Genomic DNA, 16740 nt, shown 5'->3' with positions numbered 1-16740 from the left:
TGACAACAATACTGACAACAGTGGTCATATAGAATTGGGTAGTATTATTGGCACTTGACTTCAGCAGCATTACTTAAGAAATCGGGCTGTGAGCTGTCACCCTAATTGCCACTGAATATTTTGGAACTCAACCTAGTACTTGGGTTTCAAACACAAAATTAATATGTTAATTTTTAAAACACAAACATTATAGAAGATTATCTCTACTGTAGAAGGTCAGGCACAAGAATAGATAGTGGCTAAATTGCAATTCAATTTATACTGTATTTGTTCTAAATTATAAGTTTACATCATAAACTGAAATATGTAAGATATGGAAAGATCAACCTATTAATTTAACTATAAATCAGTATATTAATAGTAATTTATAATCTATTATATCAAATTCAGAAACTGTTGTCAAAATAATTCCTAAGGCAAATGACCATTAACAATAATAAAAGTTACAATGCAATTAGGATGTTTATATAACATTTTAGAATCCACAAATATTTTTAAATCTCTAAAGTGCCATGCCAGGCATGGAAAATACATCTTATATGAACATTAATATAATAATTTTTATAATAATAACAACATTCATATTATTAAGAACACTAACATTTTTATAACATGATCTCAGAATGTATATATTTGGCTCTTATATGGATATACCTGAAAATATACAAGGAAGCAATCGAGTTTTCGCTTGCTGGAACCTCTATCAAAGTACTGGCCACAGGTATCCAAAATAGTGCATACTAGTCTAATTCTGAAGAGATGTTCAGGTGGATCCAGTGAACTTGGAGAACCATCAGGGTTAACGCCAAATGAAGTAAAAGAATAAAGAGTTCTAAAAATAACAGCTGATTCAACCATTCTGTAATTATAAAGTTCCCCTAAGAACTTAGCACTGCTAATGCGTCTCTGGTTGAATTTCGGTTGATTAACCTAAGAAACAAAGAAACACAAATATTTAGATTTCCATTATAGATTTAAATAATGCATATGATAAAAACAGGTAAAAATCCCCTCAGTCATATTACAAAATCAATAGAGTACAATGAATAAGGAGAAAAAAATTTCCTAAGACCAGGATCACTCTGTTCTCTCTATAGGAAATTGCTATCCTTAAAATGTTTTAATAAAAGAAGACTAAGTTTTAAAATCTAATATTGCTATTACTAAATGGATAGTTTCTAAAACAGTGTCTCCTTACTGGCCTCCTCTAACCTATTTTCCCTGTCATCCTGTACTTAAGCAATAAATACTTTCAAGTTTTGCTATTAGAGGGAACTGCTTACAAAAATTCTTATACAACAATTAGCAGGTTTTTCTAATTTAATAAATGTATAGATGCCTGTAACCTGAATGCCAAACCCGATAAGCTTGAGAAAGAGACAAAAATACACTAGTATTAGTCCAAGCTAAGAAATCTGATACAACAGGGATTTTAGCAAATCTTAACTCAATAGGTATAATAAATTGTACTACATTTTATAAGTACATGCATTTTTTCAATAAAATTAGGTAACAGTTATTTCAAATTTCCCAAACAGCTCAAGTTGGGGCCCTGAGTCCCCAAAGTCCTTTTTACCTCCATTCCTAATCGAATATCTTCTAGAACACCGTCCACTACATGAATTCCGACATCCTCTTGGTAGAGCACTAGCCCTGCTAAGAGGTTGGCTACACAATGAATACTATTATATTTCACATTCCAGATGTTTATCATACAGCAGATAACATAGTCCTTCACTTCTTGGTCCTGCCAGGGCAACTTGCGCATCTGCCTCAAAACCTAAAAGGAGGAAGTTTTAAGTTATTAAAAGAAACACAAAGTAAGCTTCTATGACAAATAATTCAGATGTTTTATTGTGGAGTCACAGAACTGGGAAAGACTTCAGAGAGCTTCAACCAGCCTCTTCACTTTAGAGACATGAGCATTAAGATTCATTCAGTTAAGTGGTGACAATATTTATTTACATATTGCCAAAGTCTTTCCATACTGTCTTCAAATTGTCTTTAGTTTCCTAGTCTTCAATAAAACTAACAGTATACAGGTAGTCCCTGAATTATGGTGTATTAAAACTACAAGGAACTGCATTTAACTCGTCCATTTTTGGTTTATTTTTCCGTGTATACTATTGCTGTTGGTGTATCTTCATAGGAGGAATGTAGGGGGAATAGGAAAAATTGGTGAACTCTTGGACATGCTCCAAGTACATGAGCAGGATAACGTGATGCGAGATAATGGTGGGGAAATTGTCTATATGACAAGAACACCAAATTTAGAACTTGCTGTTAGCGACAGGGAAAAGTTCAATGATCCTGAGGGCTAATTGAAAGACTAGGAAGTAATGGATTTTTAAAGGGAAAGAAATAGTTAAGAAAGAGAAGTCATCAAAAATATTCCAGTGAAAAAATTTACTGGAATGTTTCTAAATTATTTAAGGGGCATTAGCTGCTTGAAAACATCGGCTGTTTTGCTAAACTATCCACTGCCATCAAATCGGTTTGGACTCCTGGTGACTTTATGTAGGGTTTTAAGGCAGTAAATCTCTACAGTGGCAGATAGCTTCATCTTTCTATATGGGCAGGATTGGGACAAAATGAGGTATCACTTGGAAAACAGGAAGAATAAGAGAAAGGGACCAGGTAGCCAACTCTCACTAGTTTTCTGACTAGGCACGTCATCCCCATTCCAGGGATCATCCATATGATCCAAGTGGAGCTAATACTGCCACGGACACATTATGACATCCAACTCTTCTGCATTAGCCGTGGACATTTTTGTGATGTGATTTTTTATGTACATAAGTACAGAAGGGCACTGAAAACAGAAAGCCCCTCAAGAAACTGGGCTGACACAGAAGCTGCAACAACAGGCTCTAACACAGAAATAATTCAGAGGATGGCCCAGAGCCAGGCAGTGTTTGTTCTGTTGTACACAGGGATGCTGTGCATCAGAACAGATTTCATAGCACTTAAACAACATGTATTTAAAAATCTGTAATTTTATATGTAATGCTTTCAATACCCAAAGGCAAATAAAAATCAGATTTATAAACATTGCAATACAAGAAATAATAATTAAAATATTTAAAGAAAAGGGGAAAGGTATATTTGACTTACATCAGAACTGACTTACAAAGGAGTCATTGAAATAAAACTCAGTCCGTAAGTCAAGACTGCCTATAAATTTACATACTCAGGTCACTCGGAAAAAATGCCCCAGGTTGTTGTATTGTTGGTTTTTTGTTTTTAATTAATTATGTTCTTAGGCCCACCATTCACTTTGTCTTTAATAACAATTTCCAACAAATCAATAAGACCAAGAATGCTCATTAATAGAGCACTGAAAATAGAGAACATTATCTCAGGACCAATACTACCCAACATTCTCAGTTTCCTCACCTGTAAAAGGGCCATACTAAAAGCCTTTTACATAGATACGTGAAATTCATAGAAAATGATCGGCACATTGTAAGTGTCCCATCAAAGTAACTGCTATTTCCCAAACTATTCCTCATGAGGTCATCAGAATTCTGTAATTAAAAATCTTTCCACTCTTACTCTGGAAGAAAGTGGATACTATCGGAAGACTGCCAACTATTGCTTTAATCTCTGCCTTCTATATCTAGAATCCACTATCTTTTTCATACCAGTAGATATTATCATTTTAATTTCATTGGAAATATCTTCTCAACTGCTTCACACGTCTCAAACAGCTTTCAAAATCCTTACTGTTTTCAACTACTGTCTCTGGTTTTCAGAAACACGGTTTCCATTTTCAAAGCTACACCATCAATCCTCTTTGCTCTCCTCCCTCCCCATGGCTAGCTCATGTTGTTTATCCTCCCATAAGTCTCCTTTTCCAGAAGTGAATTTGCTTTTTCTCCCCATAACCCATCTACTCCCCAAAAGTTGTTAAACATTGTATTATTTTCACACTGTAAAGTTAACCAAGAAATACTGTCTTGGTGAAGACATTTTACTTCAAAGTTTCTAACAAGGTAGCCAAAATGATTTAAGCAAATAGGATAATCAACCTTAAGCTATTCTGGAAATTGGCCCATGTTGAGATTCTAAAGAAGGTTAAAAAAAAAAGCCACAGAAATTAAAATTATGAAATTTGAAAGGGTTCATGGATCACCTAATGCCACTCAAGGTTTACATCTCATAGACTGAGAGGTCTATTTAAGGCAAAATTCATTACAGAACACCAAAAATAAACGGAACTAAGATAAAGGGGTTTCAAAAAATTTAAGAACATATCCATTATCCTTTTCTTTTTTCCTACAGTCACTTTTGCCTCCTTTGTATACACCGAGACAATTCTTTTACTTGGAAACATTAACATTTTAATTAGAAAAAGAAGTTATCATAAAAGGAAAGTAAAATCTGCATCTCAAACATTATATATTATATAAAGTCTTACTTAGAATGACTTATAGAATCAATCACAATGGAGCCTGGGATATAAACCTACCTCTCTTTACTGTTGGAATTTTTATAGCCCCACTTACATTTCTCTGTCATAAAATGTTACCTAATATAAGAAATTTACTTGTCTGTACCTTGTAGGTCGTTAAAAGGAGGGGCCTAGTGGCATAGTGGTTATACAAACATTGGGTTATAATCCAAAAAGTCAGTAGCTCAAAACCACCAGCTTCCCCGAAGGAGAAAGACAAGAGTTTCTGAGAAAGGGTTTTCTCCCATGAAGAGTTAGTCTGGAAACTCATGGGAGGAGTCCTACCATGTTCTATAGGGTCCCTATGAGACATCCTTGTCTCAATGGCAGTGGGTTTGAGTTTTTTGTCTATGAAAACGAATGTATCACCCTGATCTAAAACTACTGGAAAATGCATGGACTTGAAGGAAAGCACTCACTGATTTTAATACTACTGCAATTAAGCTGACAAAGTATTTATTTGCTCGAATATTAAGTTTTGCATTACCACAAGTCAAACAGACTATTACGATATGATTTCATTAAGATTTACCTTCTCAGTAGTAACCTTAGAGAGATCCTTGTATAAAAGCTTCCGAACATATTCCTGGAGAGGAGGACGCTTCTTTCTCACGGTTTTCTCAGCCAGAGGTGGGTTGCAATAGTAATATGCGTTCTCCACCATTGTGACATACCTGGCATCAAGATGCATTGCTTGTTTTTTTCTCATCATTTGTTCCTAAAATTAAAGACCCAAATTAACCAAGACATTTCAATTCAGATGGCTTTATTCCAAATACATTTCTATTCTCAGGGATAAATGGTTGTTGGCTAGAAAAGGCAAAGAAATCATTAAGTCTATCTAAGAATGTGTAAGCACACCAAATCACTTCCACCAACAATCATCTTTTTTTAGAATATTTGGTCTATGTGTATTTAGCCAGAAGGCTTATTCAATAAAATACTTATGATAATTTTACTACAACTATACCTTATAACTCTGCTAAATTGAACTGTACAGAAAGCAAAACTTGCATATATGAGTGACCAGAATTAAGGAGAATGTAAAAACCCTAAACAACTGTCCTGGGATCTTAATGCTTTAAACCAAAAACAGTTCCTAAAGTCTTCTTAAAAGCAATCAATAGTCTAGCTTGACTAGTCAAAGTCTGCCTTGAGTACTACACTCGGTAAGAACTACCTAACTGGGATCAAATGGAAACCGGCAACTGGAAAGATAAGAACTTTCAGGTGCAGTGACATGCTTTCAATTCTGAAAAATCACTCTCTCTATGTATACAAATGTAAGCTCGATGGTGCCCGGCTATCAAAATAGATAGTATATGAGGTCTTAAAGGCTTGAAGGTAAACAAGAGGCCATCTAGCTCAGAAGCAACAAAGCCCACATGGAAGAAGTACACCAGCATGTGTAATCACGAGGTGTCGAAGGTCAGGTATCAAGCATCAAAGAACAACAAAAAAAATCATATCATTGTGAATGAGGGAAGAGTTCAGATTGGGGACCCAAGACCCATCTGTAGGCAACTGGTCATTCCCTTACAACAGGGTAGCCAGGAGGAGACAAGCCAGTCAGGGTATGGTGTAGCAATGATGAAATATACAACTTTCTTCTAGTTTCTAAATGCTTGCTGCCCCCACGCCCCTGCCCTCCACACTATCATGATCCCAATTTTACCTTACAACTCTGGCTAGACCAGAGGATGTACATTGGTACAAATAGGAACTGGAAAAGCAGGGAATCCAGGATAGCTGAGTCCTTCAGGACCAGTGCTGAGAGTGGCGATACTGGGAGGGTGGGGTAGAAAGGGGGAACCGATTACAGGGATCTACATATAACCTCCTCCCTGAGGGATTGACAAAAGAAAAGTGGGTAAAGGGAGACGTCGGACAGTGTAAGATATGACAAAATAATAATTTATAAATTATGAAGGGTTCATGAGGGAGGCGGGAGCGTGGAGGGAGATAGAAAAATGAGGAGTTGATGTCAAGGGCTTAAGCAGAGAGGAAATGTTTTGAGAATGTTGAGGGCAATGAATGTACAAATGTTTCTTGACGCTACTGATGTATGTATGGATTGTGATGAGTTGCATAAGCCCCCAATAAAATGATTAAATAAAAAAATGTAAGTTCGAAAATAGGAGATATTATCTTTTCCAATGCTGAATACCTAGCTAGCGCTTAAAACAGTGCCTGGACTAGCACACAGGAGGTGCAATTAGTATACAACAGAATATATGAATGGATGAACAAACGAACGAACTCTTAAAAACACTTGAGTTTCTCCATATAGATTGCCATCCATATAAACCTGTCAAATACGAAAATTTTTGCTACTTTAAACTTATTTCATAACTGTTTTTCTGGTCTATTAGTACTTCTAAACTATTTATAGATGCTTAACTTACCATTTGTAAATACGTAACATAGTCTTTATTCATATTAAAAAGCCCTAGTGCTACCATGGGTTAGGCATTGGGCAGCTAAACACAAGGTCCACAGTTCAAGCACACCAGCTGCTCCGTAGAGGAAAGATGAGGCTGTCTGTTCCCATAAAGATTTACAGTGTTTTCTAAAGTGGACGATACCACCCCTGAGGAGGTGCTGGAACAATGGAGAAGAGGCTGCAAAAGCAGAAACCTACACTTTACCCCTGGAATTAGAGTAAAAAAAATTGTAATTGCCAGGGGACACAGAGTAATTTATTTTCCCCTGAACAGGTGGCAGGTCAAAAAAAAAAGGAACCTATGATTTGCAGCCTCGGCAATGGTTTGGTTTTAATCTACATTATTTATTTGGACAGATTACAAAGAGATTCCTCAATCAAGTAGGATGAAGAGACACACATCAAACTAATTTTAACTTAGCAGAGAACAAATTTGAATGCAAACTGGAGATGATTTGCATGTGCTTCCAAAACAATAAACTATGCATTTTGGATTATCCTAGAAGCATAAATATGCTTCCAATCATGTTCCCATCTGTTTCTCAACCTTCTCTGCTCTCTGTGACTGCCCCTACCTCATGTCAAAATGCTGGAGATTGGGGCACTTCAATCTTCCTCACCCCTTCCATCTCACCACCAAGTCTCAACTGTTTTACCTCCTAAATTTTTCATACTAAGCATGTCAGGAGGATCCTGTGAACTGTCTTCAAAAAAATTTAATTGATGCCCCCTTGTATATCAAGTTATGTTCCATCCCAATTCATTGTTATTACACTAAAGTTTTACAAACAACCTTTGGCTGTTTTACCTATCTCGGGTATCAGCCACTTCATATACCTCTTCTACATCAATATAAAGACAAATCCAATCACATCCATCTTCCGTGCTTAAAATCCTTGCTTAAAATCCTTCCATAGCTCTTTAGGGACATCAGACACACACAACACACGACTCCTCTCAAAATTCAATGTTCATATTCATATGGCAGAACAAGATAATGAGCATTAGTCATTATTTTTAATCTCTGAAGTAAATAATGCACTTCAATTATATACATAGGGAGCATACATGAATAGGTATATTTATAGACATATGTATCAACTGTGTGTGCTACATATGAGGGCTTCAAAAAACTCATGGGAAATGGAATTAAAAGAAAATAGAATTTTCCCACAGACTTTTTGAGCCCACTTGTAAGTGAATAGAGCTGAACACCTCACGAGATTAGCTTATTTGGTTAAAAAGCTTGCGATCATAATCACCTGGTGCAACTCAGTGGCTGGCACAGTAAGAGCTCATAAAGATCATGATCCCCCTCCTAGTTCGGTAAGTAGTGTCTGGGGTCTTAAAGACTTTTGAATCGTCATCTAAGTTACAACTACGAGTCTCTCCTCATGTGAAGCGAGAGAGTGACGGAAACCAGATCCAAGAAATGAGTCCACAGGACTAACGGCCACAAGACTAAAAGCCCACATTCTGCCTGGCCTCTCTCAGCCTGCGAGCAGAACTGATGGTGCACAGACACCACTACTGACCATGCTGACCAGGGACACTAAAGAGATCTTCAACAGACAAGAACAAAAAGGACAACAAAACTCAAAACCTAAAAAAAAAAAAAGGCTACCTGGACAACCTACGATACCTTTTTAACTTAGAACTGAAGCCACTCTCAAACAAATAACCTAGTGGGTGATAAGAAAATAATCCTACCAATGAGGAAATTTTTTTAAAAATCAACTTTATGAGACCAGTCAACATTTATCTAAAAGCAAGGGTGAGCAGTCAGGGAAGGGCTGAAAACAAAGCAAACCTTGTAAATATAATGAGAATGCTGACACACTGTGAACATGGTAATGAAATTCATAGAACCATTTGAGTAAAAATTGGATGTAAACTTTCACCTAAAACACAACCAAGCAGTGAAGCTCTTACCAAAAGCACACTGGTCCTCAGGTGAGATTCAGGAGATCTGAAAAGAAACCTTCCACATGTTTCAAGGAGGGTGCATGCCATTTCGATATGGTGATGGGAAAAGTCTGATAGAAGCATCTAGAATAACAGAAACGATTAACCACCACAAAGATAACAATTCAGCCTTACTCAAGAAAGAAGGTAATACATAGCTGTAACAAACTTTGATACAGTCACTGTAAATGTGAGTCTACTTTAATTCAGTAGCTTCATTACTGAGCATCAATCTGTTCAGCCATAGCACATTATTTAGAAACGTGTCTACCCTTTAGATAGATATGTGAAAACTAATTTCAAAGCCTTAACTACATTATTAGCTATGTATTTTAACATGTACCAATATATGATGTTTTTCAAATGGCTCTTATTCCCAGTTTTGATGCATATAAAAGTTCTGATTATAGAAGTACTATTTGTTCATTATATGAATTTATATATGCTTTGTCTTTAACATTTTCATAGCTTCACAATCATTTTATATGTATATTTTCTAAACCAAAACAGACATAACAGCTAATAATGAGAAGTTTTTAACATGCTTATTTATCCTTCTATGGAGTAATTTTAAAGGTATAGATGTTAAATATGAACTTTACAAGTGAAATACTTCTTATTTATGGAGCATACACATTGTTTCTAATAACTTGGTATCATGAACCAACAAAATTTATATATAAAATTTATATACACATCTGATTCTTTCCTTAAAATGAATTTCTCGATAGTCTTTGTCCAAGATATATACACATCCTCTGCATATGCTGTTAATAACAAAGTAGTGAATATATTCATATTTTTAAATTTGTGTGGCATAATTCCTTTCAAGAAAAGTATTCAAAAAGTTTTCACAATTCCTTCTACAATGCTGTCCTGAGTTTGTAGAAAACAGTCTCCTGGAAAGTTTCAAGGTTTAGGAATCTGGTTCCCTTGAATATTTACAGTGATTATTAGCATTCTGAAAACTCCAAGAAATCATACTTAACTATAACTTTTCCATTTGTATTTATTATAAGCCTATTTTGTGTGTTAATAATATGCCAAAAATCCATTTAAGAAAATTAATGGTACAGAGAAAAAGAACTTTAGCAAAGGAACAATCAATAATCTTAATAATTTCAATATCCTGGAGTAACAACATTGTAGAGACTTCATGCTTTATTTTGTTAAGTGGTAAATATGCATCTGCTGTTGGGTGTAAGGTGAACTAAAGATTTTTATATTAAAAATATATGTATTTTTAAATTATGTGGTTCCAATTCTATATATCCTGACTCATCTTGTCCTCCACATATATATATCTTTAACTGTTATATTCTTACTGCTATATATTCTCCCTAACCTTGTCTGCCTGTTGTAAACTATGGCAAGAGGCATTGTCAAGTCTCTTTACTATGTGGATCTATTTAACTATCCTGTAGTTGTGAAAATGTTCTTTATAATAATTTTAAATTGCATTATTTGATGCATATTGATTCAAGAAGTGATAGCTTCCTGTTAGAATGACTCCCATCATTGTGAACCATCCTTCTGTATATTTAGCAATGCTTCATACCTTAAAGTCTACATTGTCTGAGAACAGTATTCCCACCTCCTCTCTTATAGGCAAGGTTTGGTCGCAAAGATCAAGTTGTATGTGCAAACTGCCATTAAATAAAAGGGGTGTATGACTATATCATTACCTAACTACCAAATCAAATCATTGTATAAGCGCCAAACCACCGAGAACCACAGCCTAGTTAGGGCGGCACATAACTTAAAGGCATAGTCAACATTACTCTTGTCTAACACCGTGGTATTCATGACCACAAAAGGTAGGGCACAAAATAGTTAGATAGTGGATTTAATGTGTGAAATAATTGGACAGTGGATCTTTCTCTATCCTTGTAAATGTGAAATGCCAGATAACAAGATGGTCAGTAAAGAAGAAACAGTTGTTATCACGACACCAGGGTTTTTTTTAGTTTAGTGTTTATACATTATTTCTGTCTTTTGACTTTAATATTTCCAGTCTTTATATTTCAGGGTATCTCTCCTACAATAGCATATAGTTGTTTTAATGTTATAAGCTTAAGTCCTTTCACATTTAATAAAAATATTGATGTAGTTGCATTTATATCTATCACCTTACTCTTTGTTTTCTATTTTGCTCTTCTGTTTAATGTCCCCTTTAACTCCTTGTCCTCTTAGAAATTAGCCAAATATTTTAATTTATTCAATTTTTATAGCGCCTATAATTAACACTTTTTCTAGCACTTATAATTAAAGATTGTCTATTCAAATAATTCAACACTAACCTTTAAACAGTGTAAGGTATCATTTTTTGTGAACATCTTAAACTTAGTTAGTTCGCCAATAAACCGAACAGTTTTGTTCTTTGTTTCAATATTGATCTGGTCCTTTTTTCGTACCTACAAATTAAAAACAAAAAGAAATTGCTCATATAATTAACTGCTAGAAATCTGTCCAAGAAAGTATCATTTTAAAAAGTTTGAATTCACACCAAATATTTAAAATCCATTGTATGCAATTTTTTGCTATATTCAAGTCTACAGAATGCCAGCCCCAGGATATCATCTGCAAAAGAGTGGCAGTGGTCAAAAACGTTGAACAAATATACTTTATCAGACTTAGAGAAGCTCGCAAAGAAATGCTCTTAATTTAACGTTGCTGAAATGTATTTTTCAACAGAAACCGCCCCTTGGAAATGTTAATGATTAATACTTATGAAATTAATATTACAAGGAATACAATTTAGAAAATGCTGCTTTAAAAAATAGTGAGTGCCACGAGCTCACTTAAGCAAAAATGTCAATAAAGTTCAACTGGTATATGATCAACTACAATGAATATCTTATTATATATTCACTATAAGAACATTCAATATATTCACTGGTTTGTTTGAGGTCTTTTTTTTTTCTTGGGGGTTATCCAGTCAAAGACATGTCAAAGTTCAAATCTTTCACAAATTAAAACCCTGTAATTATGGCATGCATTTCAAGAACTACTTACTGCTACACAATCTTACTGCAACAGTACAATGTGAACAGAATCATCAGGCTGAGTGCAATTGGATTTACCCCCTAGAATTACCAGTGCATCAGAAAACCAGAACCACAGTCTAGAAATCTTTTTCTTTGAACGATAATGGTAATATGCAGTCCTTGAATTAGTTTAGTGCTTCTACTTTTCTACAATAGTCCTCTATTTCATTTTTTCTATATAACAGCAGTCTCAGAAAAGATAGCTGTTCTGATTTCATATTTAAGCCCATTCCCCTCAAAGAGAGCACAAACTGTCAAATGACTTGAGGAGGATCACTTAAATGCCAGTCTCCTGCCAATCTATATTTTGGATTACCCACCCAAACAGGTGCAAAACTCAAAATAAGGTCTAGTCTCACTTGCAGCACCCAATGATTAATCTGAAGTGCACAACTAATGATAACTACTTATACAAATACTAAACATTTATATATCCAGATATCTAATACTTCCATGGAATTTGTCATTAGACATAAGTGTTGTAGACATTAAGAACTTGTGTAATCACTTTTAAACAAATCTTGTTTACTCGTTTTTTAAAAAAACATAGCAAACTAGAAACTCACTATAATGAAACTTTTAAAACCAATAACATTTCATGAGAATCACAAAAGTCCAACTTCAATCCAGATTTTTATTTTTATCACATTTAAACATACAAAAAAATTTCAGAAGATTAACACAAATAGAAAAAATTACAACTCACTGGACTTGATTTTTAATACAGGATAAATGACTTTAAGTCACATAGAGCATAACCTTCAAAAAGATCTTCCACAAATAAATGTATGTTTTATAAGCAATGCATATTTTAAAACTCCTCTTAGAAGTTTGCTTTATTTTGTTAATCGCTAGAATATATTCAGGGGTGGTCTCAGGATCAGGTTTTCCATGTTTTAATCTCAGTTCTAACACTTGCCAGTTATCCTGTGCCTCAGTTTCCTTGCCTGTAAACAGGGTTAGGAAATAACTTACATTTTAGAGTTGTGAATTTTAAGCAAATTAATACATATAATGTATATAAAGTAATAACTGTTCATTAAAAGTAAGCTATAATTAGTTTAATCTACTTTTATATTTATGTATCTCTAATACATGAACACTAAATGCTCACTAAATGAAAAAGTGAATGTCTATCAAATGAAGAAAATTATTTAATTACGGCATAGGATATAAGGACAGGGTATCTGTGCTGCTGGGTTCGATTTGGGCTTATTTCTTGGATATATCATCTTGAACTCCCTACACCTGGCTTATTCTCTTGGCAAAAAAAAGGGTAAGGATAAGGATAATGGTAACAATGATTCCTACTCTTCACTGGATCCTAGGCAATTAATGTGCAGGACCAAAGATTATCTAACTTTTAAAATGATGTTTAAGAACTACTTCAAATCACATGGCAAAGAGCTTTGAAGTTAAGCAAGAAAAAGGAACAGAAACTCGTAGTACATGCAATATAAATTCATCCAAGTAGTAACTAAATGGGAAAAAAAAGTGAAGAAAATATACCAAAATATTAACAGGGTCTGCTTCTAAGTGATGAAGCCATGTTTTATTTTCTACTTTACACATTTTTCGAATTATCCACACTGAGGCATGTGTGTCCTTTACATTTATAGTCAAAGAAATAGACTAAAAAAGTATAAGACAGCATTCCAGAGCTATACAGTGAAATTGAGTTTAAGCTTGTGAAAAAATTAGAACTAAAAAATAATGGAATTTTTTTCATGGATTTTTCAAAGTCCCCTCTTACATTTATAGATTCAAACACACAAACACACGTACACACACACACACACACACACACACACACACACACACACACACCCTCTGGGTGGTTCTTGAGGCATTACCTTCTTCAAACACTGCTAATGAACCATAAAATTTAAAGTATTAGTAAGCACTACAGTTTCCATTCAAAGCATGAAACATATGTACTATTTCACCTGGAGTGTATTATAGTAACATCATTATTCCTAAATATTATTAAGAGAATCCATTGAACTAGAATTATAAATACTTAAGTATTATAAATCAAATTCCTCCCTGCCTCATTTTCAGATGAGTAAACTGAAGGGTTTTAAAAGGTGTAATTTTGAAAGACTCTTAGTCTGCCTCCTTCAACATTTTCTAGTCTCATTTATTGAGTCCTTGTGATCAAAGATGTGTCAAAGCTCTTCAGATGTCCACATATAAAAAGGAAAGCTATCCAACACTTATCCTTCATTACTCCCCTAAAGAAATAATCCCGTGCCCCAAATCAAATTTAAACCTGAATTCCCAAATACATCTTGTACTTTCTTTCATGTATCATTTGCTCATTTTGTTTTATGTGAATTTTATTCCTTCACTCATTCAACAAACTTCTTTCTCATCATCTACTATATGATTAATACCAAGTAGGCAATGAGTTTACAAAGTAAATTTGCCTTGCCAAGATATTTAATTATTTACAATTATTATATTCGGGGGAAAAGTGGACTTCCTGTGCTGTGCAGATAGTCTCAGAAACCTACAGGGGGTTGCTATGGGTCAGCAATGCCTCAATGGCAGTGAGAAAATATTTATTTTCTTGTTCTCTGAACTAGTGCTCACCACACACAAGACTCCTAATAGGGATGTCTAAAAAATTATATTCAAAATTTGATTCATATAGGGGTTTAAATTTTATTTTACACCTGCCAGCTAATATATGTATGTTTTATAATGTACAGAAAATATTGGGTACAACTGCACACATCCACAATTTATGCATATGCATATATACATATTCATTACACACACACACACACACATATATGCTGAGGACATGCGCTCACCTTATTTTAACCGGTGGGAAAACAATCAAAAAAGTTAAGGAGCTTACAGGTTTATTAAAGAAATAGACTCATAATTTAAATTTGGTAACACAGGAAAACTAGAAAGGAAAAAATAATCCTTGTACCATCCCAAACAGCCACTGTTAACATAGTGATGGATAATCCTTTCTCCTTCTTACTCTCCAAGCATTAGAACATAACTGTAAATACATGTCAAAATTTTATATATATATGTATGTATTTGTAACAAACATTCTACGATACAAATTTCTGGGTAAAATCACTTTTAGTGATATTGTCTTATTTTAACATCATGATTATATGATCCTTTGTTTATCTATTGTTGGGCTTTTAGCTTATTTTCAGTTATTTATTACTGGTCTGATGTAAATGAATCTTTTGGGAATACAGGGGTGTTCATTTAGGACAGATTCTGGTTGCCCAATGTTTATGAAAGCCACTAAAGAGCTTGAGCTAACTGCCAACTTGCTTCTCCAAAATCCTACTTATCTGTAGGATGTAATCATTTCTGTTACCTCTATTATCTCAGTCAAAACAGCAATCTATCATTTTTGACTAGAATTTCGTTGAGTACCGGCAGACTCTAAAGTTTCATGAACCAGCTCTACTTCTCAGCTGAGGGTCTTAGACAGTGGAGAAAAATGACCCAACTATGGCACAATATTGGAATTAGATAAAAGGCAAGAATAGAAAAGTCTGAGTACGAAGCTACTATCATAAATTAGATGGTGGATGATGAAGCTAAAGGGCAGTCAGTGTGAGAAGGTGCTGGACTGAAGGAGTGTTTCACAACACATGGCACACTGTGGCACTGTCAGTTAAGCACGGGGCTGCTCACTGCAAGTTAGGAGGTTCAAACTCAACACCTCTCCATGGGAGAAAGATGAGGCTGTCTACCGTACAAATTTACTCTCTCGGAAACCCGATATAGCGTCACTCTACGTCAGAAATGATTCCATGGCAAAGGGGTTGGTCATTTAAAAAAAAATAAGATCGTGAAGGAAGAACTTCAGAAGGACAGAAGTGGCGATATTTCTCTCAGTGATTAAAATATAGTATTGTACATTTACAGACAATATTTAAGTAGATTTGAAGAAGTGGAGGGTAAAGAAATTTTCCCAAAAAATTGGTGTTTATATTTTAAACATAGTTAGAAGTCTGTCAGAAAGTCTAAGTACCAGGAGAGAGGTCTTGGGTTTGTGGGAAATAGATATTAAAGCCATACAGAATGTGTTCTATGAAAAGGAAGGATGAAGAAAGAAATTCAATACATAAACTAAGGTAGCAGGGGCAAACTAAAGGATACCGAGAATAGCAGGCGTTAAGTAAAGAACTAGGAAAGAATGGTAGTCCAGAAGGGATAATTACAGTAATATTTATGCTCATGCACTGTGTGAAGAATTTTCTGTGTACTTAATCCTTAAGAACAATCCTGTTTAAGAAGGAATAATTATTATCCTATTACTAGGGAAAGAAACTGAGGTTTAAAGCACCGAGTAACGACAAAAGTTACAATGTTAGCACACAGTGGAGACAGAAAAAGATTCCAAAAAAGGAGGAAAGTCCAGCAGTTCAACATCTTGCAGGAATCACCTATCACAAGACAGCTGGGAGGGCATTGACAAGCCCTGCCAGGGTGCTCTGATGGGGAGCCAAGGGTGACCGTCAGAGGGTACTCTAAAACACTTAAACAAGAAGGACACTGAAGATGATTTGGGGGCTTCTAGAGTTAAGAAAGGCTTTTTGTTGCTGTTGTTATTTTATTTTCATTTGGAACCGGAGAATGTTAAGTATATTTATGGCTTAAAAGAAAGTGGTTGGCCAAGGCTGCAGGTCAAGGGTGTGGACACAACAGAACCCCGGAAGTAGCAGATAGTACACACCTCAAGTTCCTTTCTTCTCTCCCCCCTGAGAAGTGGTTCCCAAAGTACATATTCCTGTAATTCTGATATCCTTCCAGTTGTAATAAAGTGTTGTACCAGTAATCACAAA

General features: G+C 34.9%; 1 protein-coding gene across 3 annotated transcripts in view; it reads right to left on the bottom strand.

The window, feature by feature from the left end:
- UPF2 (UPF2 regulator of nonsense mediated mRNA decay) overlaps nt 1-16740 on the bottom strand; it is a 110021-nt gene that overhangs the window by 29820 nt on the left and 63461 nt on the right. For all 3 annotated transcript variants that reach the window (XM_075552384.1, XM_075552385.1, XM_075552386.1), the window contains exons 10-14: nt 11162-11275; nt 8829-8945; nt 4986-5171; nt 1577-1780; nt 655-930 (exon numbers count right to left, since the gene is read on the bottom strand). In XM_075552384.1, coding sequence (XP_075408499.1) covers nt 655-930; nt 1577-1780; nt 4986-5171; nt 8829-8945; nt 11162-11275 — 897 coding nt within the window. The remainder of the gene's footprint in view (nt 1-654; nt 931-1576; nt 1781-4985; nt 5172-8828; nt 8946-11161; nt 11276-16740) is intronic.

The sequence above is a fragment of the Tenrec ecaudatus genome, chromosome 6 (assembly GCF_050624435.1).
Source record: "Tenrec ecaudatus isolate mTenEca1 chromosome 6, mTenEca1.hap1, whole genome shotgun sequence".
NCBI lineage: Eukaryota > Metazoa > Chordata > Mammalia > Afrosoricida > Tenrecidae > Tenrec > Tenrec ecaudatus.
This window is presented reverse-complemented; position numbering and strand designations above follow the sequence as displayed.